General features: G+C 42.0%; 1 protein-coding gene across 2 annotated transcripts in view; it reads right to left on the reverse strand.

Moving 5' to 3' along the window:
* The window catches only part of LOC140494229 (coatomer subunit delta), a 45,085-nt gene that overhangs the window by 17,576 nt on the left and 3,944 nt on the right, over positions 1–23,565 (reverse strand). For both annotated transcript variants that reach the window (XM_072593446.1, XM_072593445.1), the window contains exons 2-3: positions 6,412–6,675; positions 2,085–2,264 (exon numbers count right to left, since the gene is read on the reverse strand). In XM_072593446.1, the coding sequence (XP_072449547.1) occupies positions 2,085–2,264; positions 6,412–6,675 (444 nt within the window). The remainder of the gene's footprint in view (positions 1–2,084; positions 2,265–6,411; positions 6,676–23,565) is intronic.

Below are 23,565 nucleotides of genomic sequence, written 5' to 3' on the forward strand. Positions count from 1 at the left end.
GAGGGGGAGGAAGAGGGGAGGGGGAGGAAGGAAGGGGGAGGGGGAGGAAGGAAGGGGGAGGGGGGAGGAAGGAAGGGGGAGGGGGAGGAAGGAAGGGGGAGGGGGAGGAAGGAAGGGGGAGGGGAGGAAGGAAGGGGGAGGGGGAGGAAGGAAGGGGGAGGGGGAGGAGAGGAAGGAGGGGGAGGGGGGAGGAAGGGGGGAGGGGGGGAGGAAGGGGGAGGGGGGGAGGAAGGGGGTGGGGGGAGGAAGGGGGTGGGGGGAGGAAGGGGGTGGGGGGGAGGAAGGGGGTGGGGGGGAGGAAGGGGGTGGGGGAGGAAGAGGGGGGGGAGAAGGAGGGGGGAGGAGGAGGGGGAGGAAGGAGGGGGGGAGGAAGGAGGGGGGGGGGAGGAAGGAGGGGGGGAGGAAGGAGGGGGGGGGAGGTAGGGGGGGGCGGGAGGAAGGAGGGGGGAGGAAGGAGGGGGGGGGGAGGAAGGAGGGGGGGGGGAAGGAAGGGGGGGGCGGGAGGAAGGAGGGGGGCGGGAGGAAGGGGGGGGGGGAGGAAGGGGGGGGGGGAGGAAGGGGGGGGGGAGGAAGGGGGGGGGGAAGGAGGGGGTGGAAGGAAGGAGAGAGGGGGTGGAAGGAAGGAGAGAGGGGGTGGAAGGAAGGAGAGAGGGGGTGGAAGGAAGGAGAGAGGGGGTGGAAGGAAGGAGAGAGGGGGTGGAAGGAAGGGGAGAGGGGGTGGAAGGAAGGAGAGAGGGGGTGGAAGGAAGGAGAGAGGGGGTGGAAGGAAGGAGAGAGGGGGTGGAAGGAAGGAGAGAGGGGGTGGAAGGAAGGAGAGAGGGGGTGGAAGGAAGGAGAGAGGGGGTGGAAGGAAGGAGAGAGGGGGTGGAAGGAAGGAGAGAGGGGGTGGAAGGAAGGAGAGAGGGGGTGGAAGGAAGGAGAGAGGGGGTGGAAGGAAGGAGAGAGGGGGTGGAAGGAAGGAGAGAGGGGGTGGAAGGAAGGAGAGAGGGGGTGGAAGGAAGGAGAGAGGGGGTGGAAGGAAGGAGAGAGGGGGTGGAAGGAAGGAGAGAGGGGGTGGAAGGGAAGGAGAGAGGGGTGGAAGGAAGGAGAGAGGGGGTGGAAGGAAGGAGAGAGGGGTGGAAGGAAGGAGAGAGGGGGTGGAAGGAAGGAGAGAGAGGAGGGGGTGAAGGAAGGAGAGAGGGGGTGGAAGGAAGGAGAGAGGGGGTGGAAGGAAGGAGAGAGGGGGTGGAAGGAAGGGGAGAGAGGGGGGGAAGGAAGGGGAGAGAGGGGGGGAAGGAAGGAAGGAAGGAGGGAGGAAGGAAGGAGGGAGCAAGGAAGGAGAGAGGGGAGGAAGGAAGGAGAGAGGGGGGGAAGGAAGGAGAGGGGGGGGAAGGAAGGAGAGGGAGGGAGAGGGAGTGCGCGAGAGAGACCGAGTCATCAGTCATTTGGAGATGATGCCTGGGCTCCCATCGATGTCAAGGACTGTTCTCAGCAGCATCTCCGTAAGCGGGGTTCATTTTTAATTGTTGTAAACAATAGACACGAACAGTGTTGAAACACCTCTTTGATGTAATGCTTATATCGGGACCTTGAGATCATCTTTGGATAATCAAGGTTCCCCTGTATATGCTCAAAACTCTGGACTGGAACTGTAACTCAGCACCAAAACAGTAAGTAAACCATTACCAATTAAACTACTTCAGATATTGATCGAATTTTTCGTGGCTTTTCCTGGCATTTTGTAGGAAAAGAGGCTATTTTCCTCCTGTTTTTTTAGACAAAAATTCTGTTGTGTTGAAAATGTGGAATTCTCTAGCACAGGGAATAATTGGAGTAAAGGCAGCACTTATGCACTTAAGAAACTGGATAAATAACTGATGGAGGAAGGAATATACTGATTGGGTGAGATGAAGTATGGTGGAAGACAAGAGTACAGCATTAACAGAGATTAAGCCTGCAGGACCGAATAGCCTGTTCTATTCTGTATAGTTTGGAAATATTACTACACGAGCATTCCAGTTGGATACCATACACCTTTTTAGATGGCTGAGCCTCATGGTTTGACAGTATACTTCCACATTGTATTCACTTTTATCTCAAATTACCTCTCGAACAGCCCTGAAAACTTTCTCTTCATGGGAGTCCATTTCTGTGAAGGTTCGGATCTGAGCTAGGTTCACATTCTCACGGTATCCCAGAGCCACAATCTCATCAAAAGCAAAAATCAGATCAAAACAATGCTCTGATATCTCACTTTCTTCCAGGACTCTGCAATATTCTGGTATCTATTAAAAAAAAACAAAAGTAGTACTTAAAAAAAATTATATCTAAATACTAGGAAGGCATACAGAACAAAGGGAAAAAAATTACATTTTAACAGGTTCTTGCAACACTGACTGAAATTGGCAGTACGATATTGTGCGTATCACAGAGACATAGCTGCAAGGGGATCAAAGCTGGGAACAAAATACCCAAGGACACATGTCTATTTGAGAGGACAGGCAGATGGGCAGAGGAGCAAGGTTGCTTTGTTTGTAAGAAATTATATTAAAATCAATAGCAAGCTGGGAAATCAAGTCAGAAGGTGACGAATGTGTGTGGGTGGAGTTGAAGAACCGCAAAGGAGAGAAGACCCTAATGGGAGTTGTGTACAGGTCTCCGAGAAGTAGTCAGGATGTGGAGAAGAAAATAAATCAGGACATAGAAAAGGCATGCAAGAAAAGCACTTTTACAATAATCAAGGAGAACTTTAATATGCAGGTGGGCTCAGAAAAATCTGGTTGATAGTGGACCTCAAGAAAAGGAATTCATGAAATGCCTACAGATTTCTTTTTGGAGCACCTTGTGGCAGAGCTCACGAGGGAACAGGCAATTCTGGATTTGATGGTGTGTAATCAGACAGACTGGATTAGGGAACTGAAGGTGAAGGAACCAGGAGGGAGCAGTGACCATAACATGATAAAATTCACCCTGCAGTCTGAGGAGGAGAAGCTAGAATCAGATGCAACAGTGTGACAGTTGAGTAAAGGTAACTACAATGACATGATTGATTGGCCAGAGTTGATTGGAAGGGGAGCCTAGCACAGAAGACAGTAGAGCAGCAATGGTGGGAGTCGGAGGTAATTTGGGAGGCACAGCAGAAACTCATTGCAAGGAAGAAGAAACATACTAAGGGGAGGATGAAGCAACTATGGCTGACAAAAAGTAAGGGATAGCATAAATACAAAATAAAAAGCATACTATGTGAAGATTAGTGAAAAGCCACAGGATTGGGAAGACTTTAAAACCAGTAGTGAATAACTTCTTTAAACAGGCATTAAAGGGGGAAGATGATGAAATATGAAAGTTAGCTAAAAGGATAAATGAAGATTGCAGAAGTTTTTTTTTAGAAAGATACCTAGAAAGATAAAAGGCGATTGTGGACTTTGGAACGCTGGAAAGTGAGACTGCAGTAGTAGAATTGCAAATAAAGCAATGGCAGAGGAACTGAATAGATATCTGCACCAGTTTCCACAGTGGAAGATATCTGCAGCATACCAAAACTTAAAGGAATCAGGGGCCAGAGCTAAGCGTAGTGGCAATCACTAAAGAAGGTGCTGGGGAAGCTGAAAGGTCTGAAGGTGGATAAACCACCTGATGGACTACACCCCAGAGTTTCTGAAAGAGATATCTGAGCTGATTGTAGAGGCTTTGGTGGTAATTTTTCAGGATTTAATGGAGTTAGGGAGGATCCCAGAGGAACTATTTAAGGAGAGGAGGCGGCAAAAGACAGGAAACTGTAGGCCAGAAAGTCTGACCGAGGTTTAAATGACACAAAGATAGGTGGAGGGGCAGGTCGTATTGAGAAGGCAGGGAGGCTGTAAAAGAACTTGGATAGGCTAGAAGAATGGGCATAGAATAGACAGATTAAATAAATTGTGAGAAGTTATGCACCTGGGTAGGGGAAAAAAAAAGAGGCATGGACTATTTTCTAATTGGGGAAAGGCTTCAGAAATCTGAAGCATAAAAGTACTTGGGAGTTCTTTTCAGCACAACACTGCATGCCAAAATTCCTGTGCTGTACTGTTCGATATGCTCCTAAATCAGGATTCTCTTAAGTAGTTGGCAGTTAAGGAAGCAAATGCAAATGGAAATGTTAGCATTCATTTTCACATGGGTAGAATACAACAACAGAGATGTATTGATGAGGGCGTATAAGGCTCTAGTCAGACAGCATTTAGGATGGATGTCAATTTGCTCGCTGAGCTGGAAGGTTCATGTTCAGACATTTCATCACCATACTAGGTAACATCTTCAGTCAGCCTCCAGACGGAGTACTGCTGGTGTTTCCTGCTTTCTATTTATATTTAAACCTTCAAGACCATCAATAATTCCCTGACTGGCATAAAATTCACTAAAGAGGAGGAAAACAACAATACACTGCCATTCCTAGATGTGGCAGTAGAGTGAACAGCCAATGGTGAACTTCAAACCAGCGTCTACAGGAAAACAACACATATGGACCAAATATTGAACTACAGAAACAATCATTGCAACACCCACAAACGAAGCTGCATCAGAACATTATTTCAACAAGTCACCACACACTGCAGCACAGAGGAACTAGGCAGAGCAGTATATTCAAAAAGAATGGGTACCCAATGAACACAGTCCACCGATTTCTCAGCAGCAAACCCAAACAAGGAGACAAAACCCATCCAAAAGCCCTAGCCACTCTCCCCTACATCAAAGACATTTCTGAATAGACTACCAGACTACTCAGACCCCTTGGCATCATGGTAGCCCACAAACCCAACACATTAAAACAGCTGCTAATGAACTTGAAAGACCCGACACAGACAACAAGCCAAACTAATGTCATTTACAAAATACTGTACAAGAACTGTAACAAACACTACATTGGACAAACAGGCAGGAAAAGTAGCCACCAGGATACATGAACACCAACTAGCCACAAAACTATATGACCCTCTATCACTAGTATCCTCACATATAGATAAGGAAGTAGACCACTTTGACTGGGACAACACAACCATCCTAGGACAAGCCAAACAGAGACATGCACGAGAATTCCTAAAGCATGGCATTCCAACCGGAATTCTATCAACACACAAAATTAACTTGGATTCCATTTACCACCCAGAGAGAAAGAACAGGAAATGGCAGCACCATAGGAAATGATGTCACCACAGGAAATGGCATTACCAACCCAAGGAAACTCATATATATCAACAGAAATCAGGAAACACCAGCAGTGCTTCATCTGGAGGCTCACTGAAGATGTTACTTAGTATGGTGACAAAACATCTGAAAATGAACCATCCAACTCAGCGAGCAAACCAGAACCTCAACCTGAGCTACAAATCTTCTCAAAACTTGCTAGCATTTAGAATAGTGAGCAATTTTGGGCCTTGTATCTAAGGACAGATGTGTTGGTCACAGAGGGTGTCTAAAGGAGGTTTACAAGAACAGTATCAAGTATGAAGAACTTATCATATTAGAAATGGGTGAAGACTTTGGATCTATACTCGATGAAGTTGAGAAGGATGAATGGCAGGATCTGACAGAAACTTCCAGAATATTGAGAGGCCTGGATACAGTGGATGTGGAGATGATGTTTCCAATAGTAGGAGAGACTAGGATCTGGCACCATAGCCTTAGATGGGAGGTACAACCTTTTAGACTCAAAGTGAGGAGAAATCGCTTCACAAGAGGGTGGTAAATCTGTGGAATGCGTTGTCACAGGGGGCTGTGGAAGCAAAGTCATTGAGGGCACCTAAGAAAGAACTAGATAGATTCTTGTTTGGTAAGGGGATCAAGGGTTATGGGGAGAAGGCAGTAGTTGAGAAATCTATTCGGCATGATGAAGTGACAGAGCAGACTTGCATGGCCCTTTGGCCTAATTCTGCTCCCACATCTTCTGGTCTTAACAGCCTTATTCACATATTTAAAAGAGTGAATGAAGCCTGTAATTTCTTAAATGTTATGGCACAAAACAGAAATCCAATAGTAACTAACACATGTCAGAACACTAATGGTTCAAGTTTGATGACATTTCTCCAACACTAACTTGCTCATTATTTCACTCCATGTGCCATTTTTCTGCTCCCCCACCAAAATAAAATAGAACTAAAACAATCTATTCAGACATAGATAAAAATGTTTTATTCCACAATGCTTTCTCCAGACCTGCTGCAGAGAAACAGCGTGGCCCGATGAGTTACTACTTGGAATGGAAATCACATCCTATGAATCTCTTACATCTATAGCATAATTAGCCTGATTTTGCAATGGTATTTTAAAAAAACACATGAATGCTGATTTCTGGGTGATTTGAATTTCTTCATTTAATTGCACTAATTATCAATGGCATTCCTTGATCAGGTTATCTCAGCTTCAGTATTTTCAGCAGCTTGGCTCTATTGCTCTTACCACTCGAGAGAAGAGACGGAGTGTTTCCAGATCTTCCAAGATATTGCTATTTTTAGTTGTGATCAATACCATGTAGAGTTTCTCCAGTGGTTGGTACACATACCGCACACTCTCTGTCTCCACAAATGTGTGCTGCTTCCCAGTGTTCATTAGTTTAGGGAATGCTGCCAGTAAGCCTTCAATTCGGGTCCTTGTCATTTCCACAAACTGCCGTGAGATAATTGCCTTCCCAGCTTTGGTGCAAACAGCCGTAGCTAACAGCACCTGGAGTGGAGGGAGGGAGGAGAAAAAGCAGTTAACATGGTTGCAGTTAAATTCCAACCCTTGGATGAGGCAAAACCAGTTGTATCAGAAGTCTATTATAAATAACTTATCCAACTTAGCTATACAAGTGCACCCAGGGAAAGGTGGATCACACAATGTAACTTGGTTCGCAGAAACAATTTTTGAAAACAATCCTATGCTTTTGTCACTGGATGCAGTAAATACCTTCAAGTACAAAGGTTTTAATCAGGGCCAATGCTCAAAAGATATGCCAGCATTACACAACTATTCCAAATTAGTCCACAAAGTCAGAAGTCACAAAGGGAACTATGGACTGTGAAGCACATAAAAATATTTTTTTCTTTGACCTTGTTTCTACTTAAGTCAAATACTTCTACATCTGTAGTTTCTATCTATAACAAGCTCATCCCCAGCTGTGAATCTATAACAATGGTCACTATCGCAGACAAGCCAGCTCCAGTCATCAATATCCACATATACACAAATGTCAAGAAGCAGTCAGATCAAATATTAAAGGGCAAAGGGCTTTGCTGTGATAAGAGTTACTGTTGCTTTGTGAAAACCTTTTCTAGCTGTTGCAAAACGTACCAGCAGTAAGCACAGTGTTGTAATATAAGATTACAGAAACTGCACCTATACAGCTACGTTAAGTAGATCCAGCAGCTGCAACAGCACCCAATTAAAAAAAATTGACAAAGGGTCAATTAGACTCTAAATGTCAGCTCTTTTCTCTCCCTACAGATGCTCCCAGACCTGCTGAGATTTTCCAGCATTTTCTCTTTTTGTAAAAAGAATCTGCTCCCTTTATGGTTGTGTAGGTAAGCAGAAAGGACCACATTCGTTACACAAAGAAACAGGTTTCTTTTTAAATAAAAACATTTGCACCATTCAATTCAACTTGTAAACAAGGTGTTAAGTCAAACACACAGGTCCCATAGAATCATCGAATTTTACATTACAGAAAGAGGCCCTACAACCCATTGTGTCTATACCAGTTCTCAGAACAGCTACCCAGCTAGGGCTGGTGAATGGGGCCATCTCAGTAACCATCGAAATTCATCACTTTAAATATAAAGCCACTCTGTTTTCAGACCGCCTATGGAATCTACCTGCATCAATTTATCAGGTGTTGCTTTCTAAATCCTAGCAAACCTTTCCAGGAAAGTGATAAAACCAAGTTTCATTCAATTCTTGAACTCAAATTTGCAAAAAAAAAGCCCACAGAGATACTGACAGAAATGTCCCTGACAGAAATCACAATGGCTTTCTGTGGTGCAAAATCTGAAAGAAGGTTGGTCAATTTGAATAGGAATGGAAATTCCACTTTACTGTTTCAACTGGCACTGTATAAAATCTCAACCACAAGGGGAGAAAAACCTATTACACCTTGAAAAGGTCATGATTTGGAGATGCTGGTGTTGGACTGGGGTGTACAAAGTTAAAAATCACAACACCAGGTTACAGTCCAACAGGTTTAATTGGAGGCACACTAGCTTTCGGAGCGACACTCCTTCATCAGGTGGTAGTGGAGGGCTCGATCTTAACACAGAATTTATAGCAAAAATTTACAGTGTGATGTAACTGAAATTATACATTGAAAAATTGATTGTCTGTTAAGCCTTTCAACTGTTAGAATACAGTGATAGTTTCACTTTCATGCGTAAATCACAAAACCTTTTTTTTAAAAAGTTGCATTCTCGGGTTAGCTGTTAACAATGGTGATAGCTAGACAATATGTTGAAGGTGTTGGCCCTCTGTGTTCTCTGTCTATGCCATGATGTTTAGATTGATTCTAATATAAAAAGTGAGATAACGGAGTTTTACTTAAATTCATGCAGTTTTTGAGATCAGAGTTCTACATGAATGCATGCAGTTTTTGAGCAAAATACAATGTAACCCTGAAAGTACAAATTGTACAGGGGATCTCCAGCTTCTGGCGCGACACTACGGGAAAACTGACCACAATTTGGTTATGTTTACTTTAGTGAAGGAAAGGGATAGGTACATACCGCAGGAGTTATTGCTGGGAGAAAGGCAATTATGATGCAATAAGGCAAGATTTAGGATGCACATAATGGGGAAGGAAACTGCAGGGGATGGGACTAATTGAAATGTGGAGATTATTCAAGGAACAGCTGGTGCATGTCCTTAATAAGTATGTACCTTTCAGGCAGGGAGGAATTGGTTGGGCGAGGGAGTAGTGGTTTACTAAAGAAGTTGAATCTCTTGTCAAGAGGAAGGCGACGGCTTATGTTAGGATGAGACATGAAGACTCAGTTAGGGCGCTTCAGAGTTACAAGTTAGCTAGGAAAGAAGTAAAGAGAGATCGAAGTCGTTGGCAGGTAGGATCACGGAAAACCCTAAAGCTTTCTATAGGTATGTCAGAAGTAAAAGAATGACTAGAGGAAGAGTTGAGTCAATCAAGGATAGTGGTGGGAAGTTGTGTATGGAGTCAGAGGAGAAAGGGGAAGCGCTAAATGAATATTTCCATCAATGTTCACAATGGAAAAATACAATGTTGTCGATGAGAATACTGAGATACAGGCTTCTAAAAGTTGAAGTTCTAAATTGGAGAAAGACTAATTTTGATGGTACTCGGCAAGAACTTTCAAAATCTGATTGGGGCAGATGTTCGCAGGTAACGGAACAGCTGGAAAATGGGCAGCCTTCAGAAGTGAGATAATGAGTGTCCAGAGACAGTATATTCCTGTTACGGTGAAAGGAAAGGCTGGTAGGGTAGAGAATGCTGGATGACTAAAGAAATTGAGGGCTTGGTTAAGAAAAAGAAGGAAGCATATGTCAGGAATAGACAGGATAGATCGAATGAATCTTTGGAAGTGTATAAAGGCAGTAGGAGTATACTTAAGAGGGAAATTAGGAGGGCAAAAAGGAAACATGAGATAGCTTTGGCAAATAGAGTTAAGGAGAATCCAAAGGGTTTTTACTAATACATTAAGGGAAACTAGGGAGAGAATAGGGCCCCTCAAAGATCAGCAAGGTGGCCTTTATATGGAGCCACAGGAGATGGGGGAGATAATCAACGAGTATTTTGCATCAGCTCTTTTACTGTGGAAAAGGACATGGAAGATACAGAATCTAGGAAAACAAGATGGTGACATCTTGAAAAATGTCCATGTTACAGAGGAGGAAGTGCTGGATGTCTTGAAACATATAAAAGTGGATAAGTCCCCTTGACCTGATCAGGTATACCCTAGAACTCAGTGGGAAGCTAGGGAAGTGATACTGGGTCTCTTGCCGAGATATATTTGGATCATCGATAGCCATAGGTGAGGTACCGGAAGACTGGAGGTTGGCTAACATGGCACTATTGTTTAAGAAGGGTGGTAAGGAAAAGCCAGGGAACTATAGATCAGTGAGCCTGACATCAATGGTAGACAAGTTGTTGGGAGGGAATCACAAGGGACAGGAGGTACATGTATTTGGAAAGGCAAGGACTGATTAGGGATAGTCAACATGGCTTTGGGCGTAGGAAATCATGTCTCACAAACTTGATTGAGTTTTTTGAAGAAGTAACAAAGAGGATTGATGAGGGCAGGGCAATGGACATGATCTATATGGACTTCAGTAAGGTGTTCGACAAGGTTCCCTATGGGACAATGGTTAGCAAGGTTGGATTTCATGGAATACAGGGAGAACTAGCCATTTGGATACAGAACTGGCTCAAAGATAGAAGACAGAGTGGTGGTAGAGGGCTGTTTCTCAGACTGGAGGCCTGTGACCAGTGGACTGCCACAAGGATCAGTGCTGGGTCCACTACTTTTTGTCATTTATATCAATGATTTGTATGCAAGCATAAGAGGAAAAGTTAGTAAGTTTGCAGATGAGACCAAAATTGGAGGTGTAGTGGATAACGAAAAAGGTTATCTCAGATTACAATGGGATTTTGATCAGATGAGCCAGTGGGTGGAGGAGTGGCAAATGGAGTTTAATTTAAATAAATGTGAGGTGCTGCATTTTTGGAAAGCAAATCGTAGCAGGACTTATACACAATGATATGGTTCTAGGGAGTGTTGCCGAACAAAGAGACCTTGGAGTGCACGTTCATAGCTCCTTGAAAGTAGAGTCGCAGGTAGATAAGATAGTGAAGGTGGCATTTGGTATGCTTTCCTTTATTGGTCAGAGTATTGAGTACAGGAGTTGGGAGGTCATGTTGCAGCTGTACAGGACATTGGTTAGACCCCTGTTGGAATATTGTGTGCAATTCTGGTCTCCTTTCTATCGGAAAGATGTTGTAAAACTTGAAAGGGTTCAGAAAGGATTTACAACGGTGTTGCCAGGATTGGAGGATTTGAGCTATAGGGAGAGGCTGAACAGGCTGGGGCTGTTTTCCCTGGAGCATTGGAGGATGAGGGGTGATCTTATCGAGGTTTATAAAATCATGAGGGGCATGGATAGGATAAATAGACAAAGTCTTTTCTCTGGGGTGGGGGAGTCCAGAACTAGAGGGCATAGGTTTAAGGTGAGGGGGGAAAGATATGAGAGACCTAAAGGGCAACTTTTTCACACAGAGGGTGGTATGTGTATGGAATGAGCTGCCAGAGGAAGTGGTGGAGGCTGGTACAACTGCAACATTTAACAGGCATTTGGATGGGTATATGAATAGGAAGCGTTTGGAGGGATATGGGCCAGGTGCTGGCAGGTGGGACTAGATTGAGTTTGGACATCTGGTTGACATGGACAAGTTAGACCGAAGGGTCTGCTTCTGTGCTGGACATCTCTCTGAGTCTATGACTCTTGACTAAACTAGACAGGATTAAGGTTTACAAGGAGGAGGTCTAAGCAATTCTGGAAAGTGTGAAAATAGATAAGTCCCCTGGGCCGGATGGAACTTATCCTCTGATTCTCTGGGAAGCCAGGGAGGGGATGCAGAGCCTTTGGCTTCGATTTTTATGTGGCCAGTGTCTACAGGGAACAATGCCAGAAGACTAGAGGATAGCAAATGTTGTCTCAACCCTGATAATTATAGATCAGTGATCCTTACTTCAGTTATGGGCAAAGTGTTGGAAAAGGTTATGAGAGATAGGATTTAAAGTTATCTAGAGAGGAATAGATTCATTAGGGACAGTCAACATAGTTTTGTGAAGGGTAGGTCATGCCTCACAAACCTTGTTGAGTTCTTTAAGATGGTGACCGAATAGGTGAATGAGAGTAAAGCGGTTGATGTGGTGTATATGGATTTCAGTAAAGCATTTGTTAAGGCTCCCCACGGTCGGTTATTGCACAAAATATGGAGGCATGGGATTGAGGGTGATTTAGCGGTTTGCATCAGAAACCGGTGAGCTGAAAGAAGATGGAGGTGGTGGTTGATGGGAAATGTTCATCCTAGAGTTCAATTACTAGTGGTTTTGGGGCTACTGCTGTTTGCCATTTTTACAAATTACCTGGATGAGGGCATGGAAGTATGGGTTAGTAAATTTGCAGATGACACTAAGGTTGGTGGAGTTGTGGATTGTGCTGAAGGCTGAAGGTTACAGAGGGACATAGATAAGCTGCAGAACTGGGCTGAGAAGTGGCAAATGGAGTTTAATATGGAAAAGTGAGAGATAATTCGCTTTGGAAGGAGCAACAGGAATGCAGAGTACTAGGCTAATGGCAAGATTCTTGGTAGTGTAGATGAGCCGTGAGATCTGTGTCCATGTATATCGATCCCTGAAAGTTAAAACCCAGATTGATAGGGTTGTCAAAGAGGCGTACAGTGTGTTAGCTTTTATTGGTAGAGAGATTAACTTTTGGAGCCATGAGGTCATGCTGCAGCTGCAAGAAACTGTGGTGTGGCCGCACTTGTAGCATTGCGCACAGTTCTGGTCACCGCATTATAGGAAGGATGTGGAAGCTTTGGAAATGGATCAGAGGAGATTTACTAGGATGTTGCCTGGTATGCAGGGAAACTCTGAGAATGTGTATAGGGTATAAGCAGCAGGGAAAGAGTCAAGTTCTGAGTTTTGCGAAACAAGGGGTTCAGCTCAGCATGACTCAGATCAGATAAGAACTTGCAGTTAACAATCGGGTGCTGGAGGCAAGGGTAATGGGTTAACAAGGTGGAAAAACATTCATTATGTCGAGCCATTTAACAAGATTAGGTAGTATTCAGTTTAGCAAGGTGTAAAATATTCAATATGTGAAGCCAGTTATTCATTGTGTAACAGCAGATGGCTTAATCTTTGCTATTGATACTCGTTGATTGTAACGGTCATTCAATATGTATGTTGCCTTTTCTGGATGCACCTCCCTGTAAAATGACTATATAGTTCATTGAGAAACTGCTGTTCCAGAGAAGACGATGAACTCATGTCCCTGTGCACATGGGCAATTGTCCTCTCCCTCCAGGGCCCGGAATAAACATGAAGGTGGTGTCTCTGAACATTTTGCTTCAATGGAGGGGGGGGGGGGGGGGGGGGAGGGAGGAATGGGTCGAAAATATTGGCATAGTCAACTGGACCCAAACAAATAGTTAAGATTGGACAGTGTCAGTGGCTGTCCAGAACATCAATGTCTCGAGATGGATGAGCCCACAAGTAAAGATTTTAAAGCTTGGTTCTGCTTTATATTCCTGTGTGTCGGATATGGTCCCCTTGTTCAATCACACTCTATTCTATGGATTCCTCAAATGGTAATTAGTTCAGTTGAGAGACACAGTTTTGCAAGCGCACTAGCAGGCAGAGGTCAGAGTCCTCTGCGCTGCATTTTGCAGGGGCGGCTTGTGAATGATCAAGGTTCGAGTCCTCTGCGCAGAACTGGGCTTCAAATCTACTGGGTGGGTTGATTTTGGGTTCGAGCCCCCATGAGGTACAAAGTGAGAATGGGGTTAAAGTCCCCTAGTGGCGAAATATGAGGCTCTGACAGTCTTTGTTCTGGGGAAAGAAAGTAACTTGGATTGCAGTGCCATGTGGTCCACTGTGAAGGCTCTCTCTTCTAATAAGTGTAACTTCAGTGAGAAAATGCAAGAAAAACCCCAGAAAATGCTGAAATTAAAGTTGCACTAATACTTGTGTTGAAAAAGGAAAGCTTCAATGTAGATTATGTCATGCTGAGTGTGTTTGATGTTTAAAAATTTTCATTTGTTAGAACACTGGGAAATTCCTTTTAAGTAACTGTTTTGCCTTGTTTGAATCAAGATCTCAATTCAGTGTGTTTTGTGGGCTATGTAATGGGACAGATTTTGTTTTTACATTGAAATTGTCCAGCATTATGTCCTTTTTAAAATTATCAAACTTGTAACCTTAAAACAAATTGATTGAGTGCCTTGAGCCCCTGATGTATTTGAAATTCTACAATGCCTGTTTTTTAAAAAAATTAGGTTAGTGGTCATGCTTTAGCCAGATGACAGTATTGTATTAAAATACCATTGCTGCTGTGTCTTTAATGCAGAGTGTAATATTTTGTTTTGCTAAGATTTTCTAGAGAAAAGAAGAACTTGAGGCTTTGTTGTTTAAATTCTATTATTGTTAAGACTTCATTGGCCCCCTTCATATTGCAAATTCAAAAGAATGTTGATATCTACCAAAGTTGCCACTGTAATTCCAACTGTTTTATTTGGGAAGTTTCATTTGGAGAACATATTTTAAAATATACAGCATTTATTTCCCATGAATATTCGAGATTTAAGTCTGAACTGAAACTGCCTCTTCAATTGTTAAAGTACAGGAAACATTGTGTTGCTTTCTTGCTGCTCCAGACTTTTCCTGACAGCTTTCACATTAGCCAAGTATCAATTTGCTAAAGGAAAATACTTTTGAATAACCTGAATGAGGTTAGGATTTAGGATCATCGATTATTGTTTATAATTAACTGAATTGCTTAGACAGTACAATGTAGAAGTTTATGAATTATATAAAACTTGATAATGTCATAAATAGTGAACCGAGTAACAGACTTCAAGAATTCAAAGAATGCTGAAATAGGCAGACACAATTTAATGTAGTTAAATGTGAGACGGTCTTCATACTGATAACCACCTTGGCAAGGATGGAATGGAGAGAGGAAATGCAAAGATACTTTCAGCACCTAATGTAGTCTCTAGGGTTTCTCCATTCACAGGTAAAGCACACCTTCAGACTACTGCCCACCCCTCCACAACCTGATCCAATCAGCTTCTCAGTCACGAGCATGAAAAGTGAAGAGGCTAACAACAGTCAAGAGGTGGTCAGTACGCTTTTGGTCAGTGGCCTTCCTAGGGACATTGAAACACAAGGTAAAGCTCGTGTGGTTTAATCATTTAAGGGATATCATGGTTCACTGATCGAGCCAGTTGGCTTTGTTATATTTAACAACAGAGCGGGAGCAGAAACAGCAAAGAATGCTGCACTCATCTAGCCTGCAGTTGCAGCTGCTGCACTGCACACTCTTGTGAATAACTGCCCTTATCCAAGAATTTCTTCAAGGAGTGATGCAAGAACAGACTGAATTTTGTTTTCAGGTTGGACTTTACTAAAGGAGATTTGGGAGAACAGACTCGTTTCCACTTGACTTGGAAGGTATAGAGTGGTCAGTAAGAACTGTGGATTTAAGAACTTTACTGGTGAATTTTTTTTCCCCACATGGGAGGATTTTTCAAACTCTAATTACTGTAATGGACTAGTAATCTTTGTTGTTATAATCATTGTATGCTGTGTGTCAATTATTTGCTTACATATTGGCTGTCAGAATCCTACGAAAGCTAGTAGTGCCATCTTAATGATTATCATAAAATGATAAAAGGAGGGAATGTGTATCGGGTATAAGCAGGCAGGGAAAGAGTCAAGTTCTGAGCTTTGTGAAACAAGGGGTTCAGCTCAGCATGACTCAGATCAGATAAGAACATGCAGTTAACAATAGGGTGCTGGAGGCAAGGGTAATAGGTTAACAAGGTGGAAAAGCATCCATTACGTCAAGCCGTTTAACAAGATGAGGTAGCATACAGTTTGAGGGGTCAGTTTAATAAGGTGAAAAGTATTTATTACGTGAAGCCAGTTATTCATTGTGTAACAGCAGATGGCTTCATCTTTGCTATTGATACTCGTTGATTGTAATGGTCACCCAATTAATATGTCTGTTGCCTTTTTTGAATGTTCTCCCTGTAAAATAACTATACAGTTCATTGAGAAACTGCTGCTCCAGAGAAGACCGGTGAACTTATCTTCTGATGCACATGGGTGATCGTTCTCTCTTCCTCCTGAGCCCGGAATAAAGATGAAGGAAGCAAAACTACACTATGTCTCTGGAGCATTTTGCTTCGATTGAGGGGGGAAAACAGGACAACAGGTCTTACAGGGAAAGACTGAAGGACTTGAGGCTGTTTCCGTTAGAGAGAAGGTTGAGAGGTGACTTAATTGAGACATAGAAGATAAGCAGAGGGTTAGATAGAGTGGACAGTGAGAGCCTTTTCCCTCAGATGGAGATGGCTAGCACAAGGGGACATAGGTTTAAAATGAAGGGTGATAGATAAAGGACAGATGTCAGGAGGTAATTTCTTTACTCAGTAGTAGAGGCATGGAACACACTGCCTGCAACAATAGTAGACTCGCCAACTTTAAGGGCATTTAAGTGGTCACTGGACAAACATATGGATGAAAATGGAATAGTGTAAGATAGATGGGCTTCAGATTGGCTCCACAGGTCGACGCAACATTGAGGGCGGAAGGGCCTGTACTGCATTGTAATGTTCTAACTCTGATTCAATACATTCACAGTTCTCTGACAATTATTAACACACAACGAACGCACGCTTGTCAGATTAAAATTGTAGTACTTTGCCATCACAGTGGTATAGAAAACTGAAAAAAAATCAACAGACAGTACTGTGTCATGCTGAAAGGTATATTTAACCCTTCAGTTTCTGACTTGAGCTACAGAGTCATATGATGGTTCAAGTTTCTAACTATAGACTTGTTATTTTATTTCATTCATTCATAGGACATGGACATTGTTGGTTGGCCAGCCTTTATTGTCTGCGCTTAGCTGCCCTCGAATGGAGTGGCTTGCTAGACCATTTCAGACAGCGGTTAAGAGTAAACCATATTGCTGTGGGTCTGCAGTTACCAGTTGGTCAGACCAGATGAGGAAAGCCAATTTCCTTCCCCGAAGGACATCAGTGATCCCAGATGACTTTTTTCCGACAAACATCAGTGGTTTCATGGTCGTCAATAGATTCTTAATTCCAGATTTTTAAAAATTAAATTCAAATTCCACCATCTGTCACGATGGGATTTGAACCTGGGTCATAAGAACATTAGCTGAGTTTCTGGATTAGTCTGGTGATAATAAGATAAAGCCATTGCCTCGCCTACATTTTCCACCACAAATGAGGGGAATTAGAAGAGTTGCTTCCACAGAGGCAAATCTATCTAGACAACCTTGGACACCTTTACTCAAGGCCTCAAGACACATCTTTCCCATGTTGATTTGGATGAGGAAGAAATGAAGAGCAGACAAAAACACCACATCGTAAGCCCATTATGGTCTTTAATAGGATGTTCCTAGAACATAAAAGCACCAACTTCATAACCAGCAACAACATTAGGTGCTGTAGACAGAATAACACCTCTGGATTTGCTCTAACATAAAAAGGAAATGCAAAGTGTTTTATCTCAGTACAGAATTTTAGAAGAGACAAGCTGAATGTCAAATCAAGCAGGTTTCTGTATCTAAAACTATAATAATTGTGATTGAATTCATAATTACAATAACATTCTTCCAAAGGAACAGATGTTGCAAAATAATCTTATGGTGAGGAACAACAATGCACAATGTGACCTCTCAACATCTTACCTAGTTAGTAACCTTATTGATATTCTGTTTGAACTTCAGTCAAAGTTCAAAAATATGCATATATTTGGCTGAACTTTCCTAAAGATGAAAAACGTCAAATAGCAAAGAACAAATTGTTTCTACCATACTGGCAATTTTCCCAAATTTGATTTCAGACAAGAACAGAAGTAGGATCCAGAAATGTTTTGATTTAAAGCAAGAAGGGCATGCTCACAGAAGTAGTGTGAAATTTCTGCTTTAGTTCTTGGTCAATCACAGAACATTTGCCAAGTAATTTAGAGCACGTAATACTGTTGTCATCAAAATCATTTGAAATTGTGATTTTAAATGCCAAAAATCAATTTTACAATGCTGCTCTAGAAATTAAGTCTTTACAATGAATAATATAGTCTCTTGCATCACTGAGCAGGCACTGGCTCATATCCCACTTTTTTCCAGGAAGCACAGTAGACCAAAGTGCAGGAAGACACAGCTGATATAAATCATCCATGATCCCATTGAATCAGATACTGAAGGAAGGTCCAGTGCTTTTTCAAGAAATTTTATATAAATGCAGTAAACTGACACCTATTCTGCAGTTTCAGATCCATTCTACAGCTTCTTAGGAACTGGCATCTGCAGTAACCTGGGCATGATTTTGGCTAGTATTTGGGGCAAAGAGGAAGAAACAAGAGACTTCCAGCAAAACTCAGAGGCATGAGAATAGGACCACCAAATCAAAAAAGTCATTAACCTCATTACACTCTAGTAAACATCCAAGCACTTCACTGCCAACTTCGATCAAATGACAAAGAGGCAACATTAAGCACAAGTTTTCCCTCATTTTCCAATTATGCCCGTTTTGAGACGGCAATTAGCAGATCTTGGTGGTCATCAGTCTTGCTTCTCAGTAGGAAAATCTGCTATAGTAAGCACCAAACCCACTACAATGACACCGACCCTGGCTAACAGTGACTGGTTCACTATTTACTGTAATTACATTAATACTGTAACATAGAGAACTTAAGATATATCAAAAAGTAAACAGTTACTTTCAAATCATGGTGCCCTAGTAAGCACCCAGTCAAGCTACAACAAGGGAGAATACACGCATTAACTATTTTTAAACATAATTTTCCCCAATTTCCCTTGTCACTCTTAAACAGAAAATCAAATTCCATGCATGTCTAAATACAAATTAAATCTGACAAAGCATACAATTGCATTCTCTAAAGGTTAAAAAGTTTTGAGATAATTTGATGCAAGTTCTGAGGTATTAAAGGAGATTCAACAGGATAAAGAGAAATACTATTACAGTGATTGGGGCAGGGGGGTGTATGACCGGGAACATAGCCTAAGACTTGGAGAATTTCAGTAGTAAAATATGAAGCAAGAATCCTTCTTTGCGCAAGAGGCTGGTGTAATTTGGAACACGCCTAAAGTAGCCAGTGCTAAAGGAATGGTTAATTTCAAACCAGAGATTAACAGATTTTTAATAATTAAACGTATTAGTGGATATGGATCAAAGATTAATTGTACCAGTTCTGACAAGACCATCTGAAAAATCTTTCGTTTTTCTCTCCACAGATGCAGCCTGACCTGTGCGTTTTCAACATATTTTTTATCTTACTTTGATTGCACCAGTAAGATTAAAGTCAGAAATTACACTCCAGAGAACTGATGTGTCAACTGGGTTCAGAGACAGCACGTGTATTCAAGTACGATTCCATTCCTGCAGTAAATAACAAGCGTTGTAATTGAGCATTGAGCTATGAAAATTAAGGCGGGTAATTCAGTGGTTAGCACCGCTGCCTCACATTGCCAAGGACCCAGGTTTGATTCCAGCCTCAGGCAACTGTCTGTGTGGAGTTTTGCACATTCTCCCCCTTTCTGGGTTACCTCCCACAATCCAAACATGCACAGATTAGGTGAATTGGCAATGCTAATTTGCCCATAGTGTTCAGGGACATGTAGGTTAGGTGCATTAGTCGGGGAATATGTAGAGCAATCAGGTTGGGGAATGGTTCTGGGTGGGTTACTCTTTGGAGGGTCCATGTGGACTTGCTGGGCCAAAAATGGCTTGTTTTCACACTGTAGGGATTCTATGAAAAACATTGAGTAATGTGTGGCATTCCCAGTGGTGTTCTCCATAAGATAAAAGAAAGTCAAGGTTTGTTTATCTAGTCAGTTGGATGCAAGAAAGGTCATAAGACTATCGGACCATAAGACATAGGAATTAAAGTAAGCCTTTCAGCCCATAGAGTGTGCTACTCAAAAGAGGAAAGGTGTCATCCTCAGACCCTGATTGATATTTATCCCACAATCAGCGTAACGAAAAAGAGAATTCATCAGTGGTTCTGTTTGCATACAATTTTTTAAATTACATTTCCCTACAAGCTGCCAGTCCCAACTAACTTGTATCAATATTAATGTTCCTCAAAAATTACCACCCACCCTACTTCCCCTAAACTTATTAATGTCAACAGGAGATCTTTCTCCTTCACATGTTTGCCCAATTTTCCTTCAAATGCTTTTGCACTATTCTTGTCAAAAAAACTGACACTTCTACATTTTCACAATCTCAAGACACAAGAAACAGTTTATACAAATGAAGAGTCTTTTGAAATGTGGCCTTTGTCTTAACATAAGTGCAGGAAACAATTTTCACATAGCAAAAACTATAAACATCAGATTATTTTAAGTGATTTTAGCTGAGGGATGAACATAGGTAGTCCAAGTTGCAAACTGGTTCCCATTCTTAAGTCAGTTTGCAATTGGATTTGTACACACGTAGGAATATAACACAGGACAATATACAATTGCTGCTCTTAAGTATGAGGAAACAATCACGTCAGATCTTTTAAACTAAAAAAAACTCTTGCATGGGATTTCATTCATTAATTTGGATGTTGGTAAATCAGGGACCCTTTGTGCAGTGGTCAATACAAGTAGGATAATTGCTCTACCTCTTCTTCAAAAATAGTGCAATGAGGACCTTTTACAGCCACACAGAAGGCACAAGCTTTCAGTTTAACATCTGATCTGATGGTTGTTGTATTAAAATTAGGCTCCCCTTTGTAAAGCAGATGAAAGGAATTTGTTTTTTCTCAGAAGGGTACATAACTTTGGAACACACTGCTTCTCAAGACAATGAAGACAGGAACATTGAGTATTTTTAAGTCAGTGGCAGACTTGATACCCTTGCTTAAAAGGAACCATGGTTCGTGAGTATAGGTAGAATACAAATAGATCAGCCCTGATCTTTTGAAAGTTTGAATAGCTTACTTTTACTCCCAATTCATACATTTCACTCAAATTTATGGATCACAGCCCTTTAAACTCTAACAGTGCTACCAACAAGCCACAGTTGACACCACATGATAGCAAGTTCCATATATTGACCATTCTGAGAGAAGACATCCTAAATTCTTTACTGGATTTATTAACAACTATTGTTTATTGTGATGCCTTGCTTTCGATCCAAAACTGGAAATATCATCCATGTCAACAATGTTAAAACTTCTCAACCTTGAAGATTTCTAATATGTCAGCACATGGTGTTTAGGTGGGAGATGGTGGTGTAGTGGCATTATCCCTGGACCAGTAATTTAGAATCCCAGGTTAATGTGCTGGAGACATAGGTTCAAATCCCACGTGGCAGATGGTGAAATATAAAATCAACTTTAAAAACTGGATTTAAAAATTAGTCCAATGGCGACCACGTAACCATTGTCAATTATAAAACCCATCTGGTTCATTAATGCCCTTTAGAACAACAAATTTGCTGTCATTACCTAGTCTAACCTACATGTGACTCCAGACACACAGCAACATAGCTGACTCAAAATCATCCTCTGGGCAACAAAGACTAGCCTAGCTAGTGACTCCCACAGTTTGTCCTCAAAACGTTGAGGTTCTGGAGTATTTTTGCAGTTGCATTCATCCATCCAAATCAGTGAGGAATATTTTATTATAATCCTGACTTCTGCTTGCAAACAGTGAATAACATTTGGGAGAAAGCAATCAAGTCAGTCACTACTTAATTCCCAGTCTCTAGCCTGGTCATGCAGTCACAATATTTATATTACACGTCAATTTCAATTTTTTTTGTATTTGCTGAAGGCCCCCAGGATTAGAATAGATTAGAATGCAATTGATTGTTAAGGGGTAATGATCAGATTTTCTTTTGCTTGAAACACTAACTACCTGGCAGTCACGTGGCATGAGCATTAGTTTCCCTGGGAACAAGGTGGGGACTCTAACAATCATTTTCCTTTGTGCTACGCAGGACTCCAACCAATGGAGAACATCCCCCAAATCCCAGACTTCAGTTTGGCCTGGACTATTTGATACCACATTCTGTCAAGCGCTTCTTGATGCCAATCTCACCTCACCTCTGAAGTCAAGTGAACCAAGGCTGTAACAAAATCATGAACCAAGTCACCCTAGCAGAAACGAAATTGAGCAAGTTACTGCTAAGTGCGCCATTCATAACAACTTCCATCATTTTGTTGATGATTAAGAACAAACTGATAAGCTAGTAATTGGCCAGATTGGATTTGTCCTACTTTTAATGGTCATATCATTTCTGGGCATTTTTCACATTGTTGGGGAAATGCCAATGTTGTATCTGTTCTGGAACAGCTTGCAAAGGGAGTGGCAAGTTCCAAAGCACTTCATCCATACTCTTTCCAAGGTACTATCAGCGCCCAAAGCCTTTCTGAATCGAGTGGCTTCAGCCCTTTCTTCACATTATGTTGAATGAACTGGAATGGTTGAAGACTAGCACTTATGATGCTAGGGATCTCAGGAAGAGTTTGAGATGGATCATCAACCTGGGACTTCTTGCTGAAGGCATTTTGGTTATGAAGCTAAATGAGGACTTGAAAATACAACATACAGAGAAACTTCAATTAGATTATCCGAAGAAGATCACAAGTCCTGATGCTTGGCTAAACTGTGTTACCTCACATTCGATTATCCGAACAAAATACTCCCTGACTGTGTCGTTTGCATAATCGAGGTTCCTCTGTAAATACAGGATCTTTCTTTCCAATCAGCCAGGCCAGTTGGTCCATTTGTTGCAGTCCCACACAACTCACCAGGACAATTTGATAACTTACTCCGATTTGCACCTTGTAAAAAAGCTTGCATATTTTTTCCTCTTCTGAGTCTGCAATTTTTAAAGTGAATTTACAGTTTTCCCAATGGAAATATGTCAAAAATCAAACAGCCAAGATCATCTTGCATTCACTTTTGAGGCAAATGCAAAAAAAAAGTCAACCTTTGTATCTACACGAGACTCTCAATAACAAGTGGTTGAGATACTGAGTTAGACTTGTAAACACCACTGCAAGCCTCTTAACATTATACTTTAGCAGGGTTGTGAAACACTGTCAGGCTCTTATGCAGCCTACACCACCATCCTAAACACCACCTCCAAGCAGTGTGGCAAGAATACCAACTGGACCATATGACCCTTCAAAACTGCCACTCCATTCAATCATGTCATGGCTGATCTTTGACTTTCACTTTCTCTCAGTGTCCACATATTCCGTGATTCCCTTAGGACCTAAAAGTCCATTGAACTATATCTTGAACATTTTCATCTTTCTTCCATGATGCCGACAGCCTTCACGACTTAGAACATGGAATAGTACAGTATAGGAACAGACCCTTTGGCCCATCACGACATTGTTCTAAACTAAGCTGACCCATCTACAAATAGTCCATCTTCTCCCATTCCTTGTCTGTTTGGGTCTCTGTCTCAATGCCTTTTAAACATTGGTATCATATCTGCTCCTAACACCTTGCCTAGCAGGGTCTATCAAGTTACTTCGCAGCCTCCAACCCTCTCGTGAAAACAATACAAGTAGATCCAACCTCTCCATATAGCTAACACACTCCAAATCAGACAACTCCTTCATAAATTAATATTTTCCACAATGACTTTTATAAATTCATGGGGCATAGGTTTGGCTAACCACCTAATTGCCCTTCAGATGGTCGTGCCTTCTTGAACTGCTGCAGTTCATGTGATAAAGTGAACTTCAGGGAGACAGTTCCAGGACTTTGACCTATTAACAGTGACTGAATTGTAATCAATCATGGTTAGCCATGCAA

The sequence above is a fragment of the Chiloscyllium punctatum genome, chromosome 23 (assembly GCF_047496795.1).
Source record: "Chiloscyllium punctatum isolate Juve2018m chromosome 23, sChiPun1.3, whole genome shotgun sequence".
Lineage (NCBI taxonomy): Eukaryota > Metazoa > Chordata > Chondrichthyes > Orectolobiformes > Hemiscylliidae > Chiloscyllium > Chiloscyllium punctatum.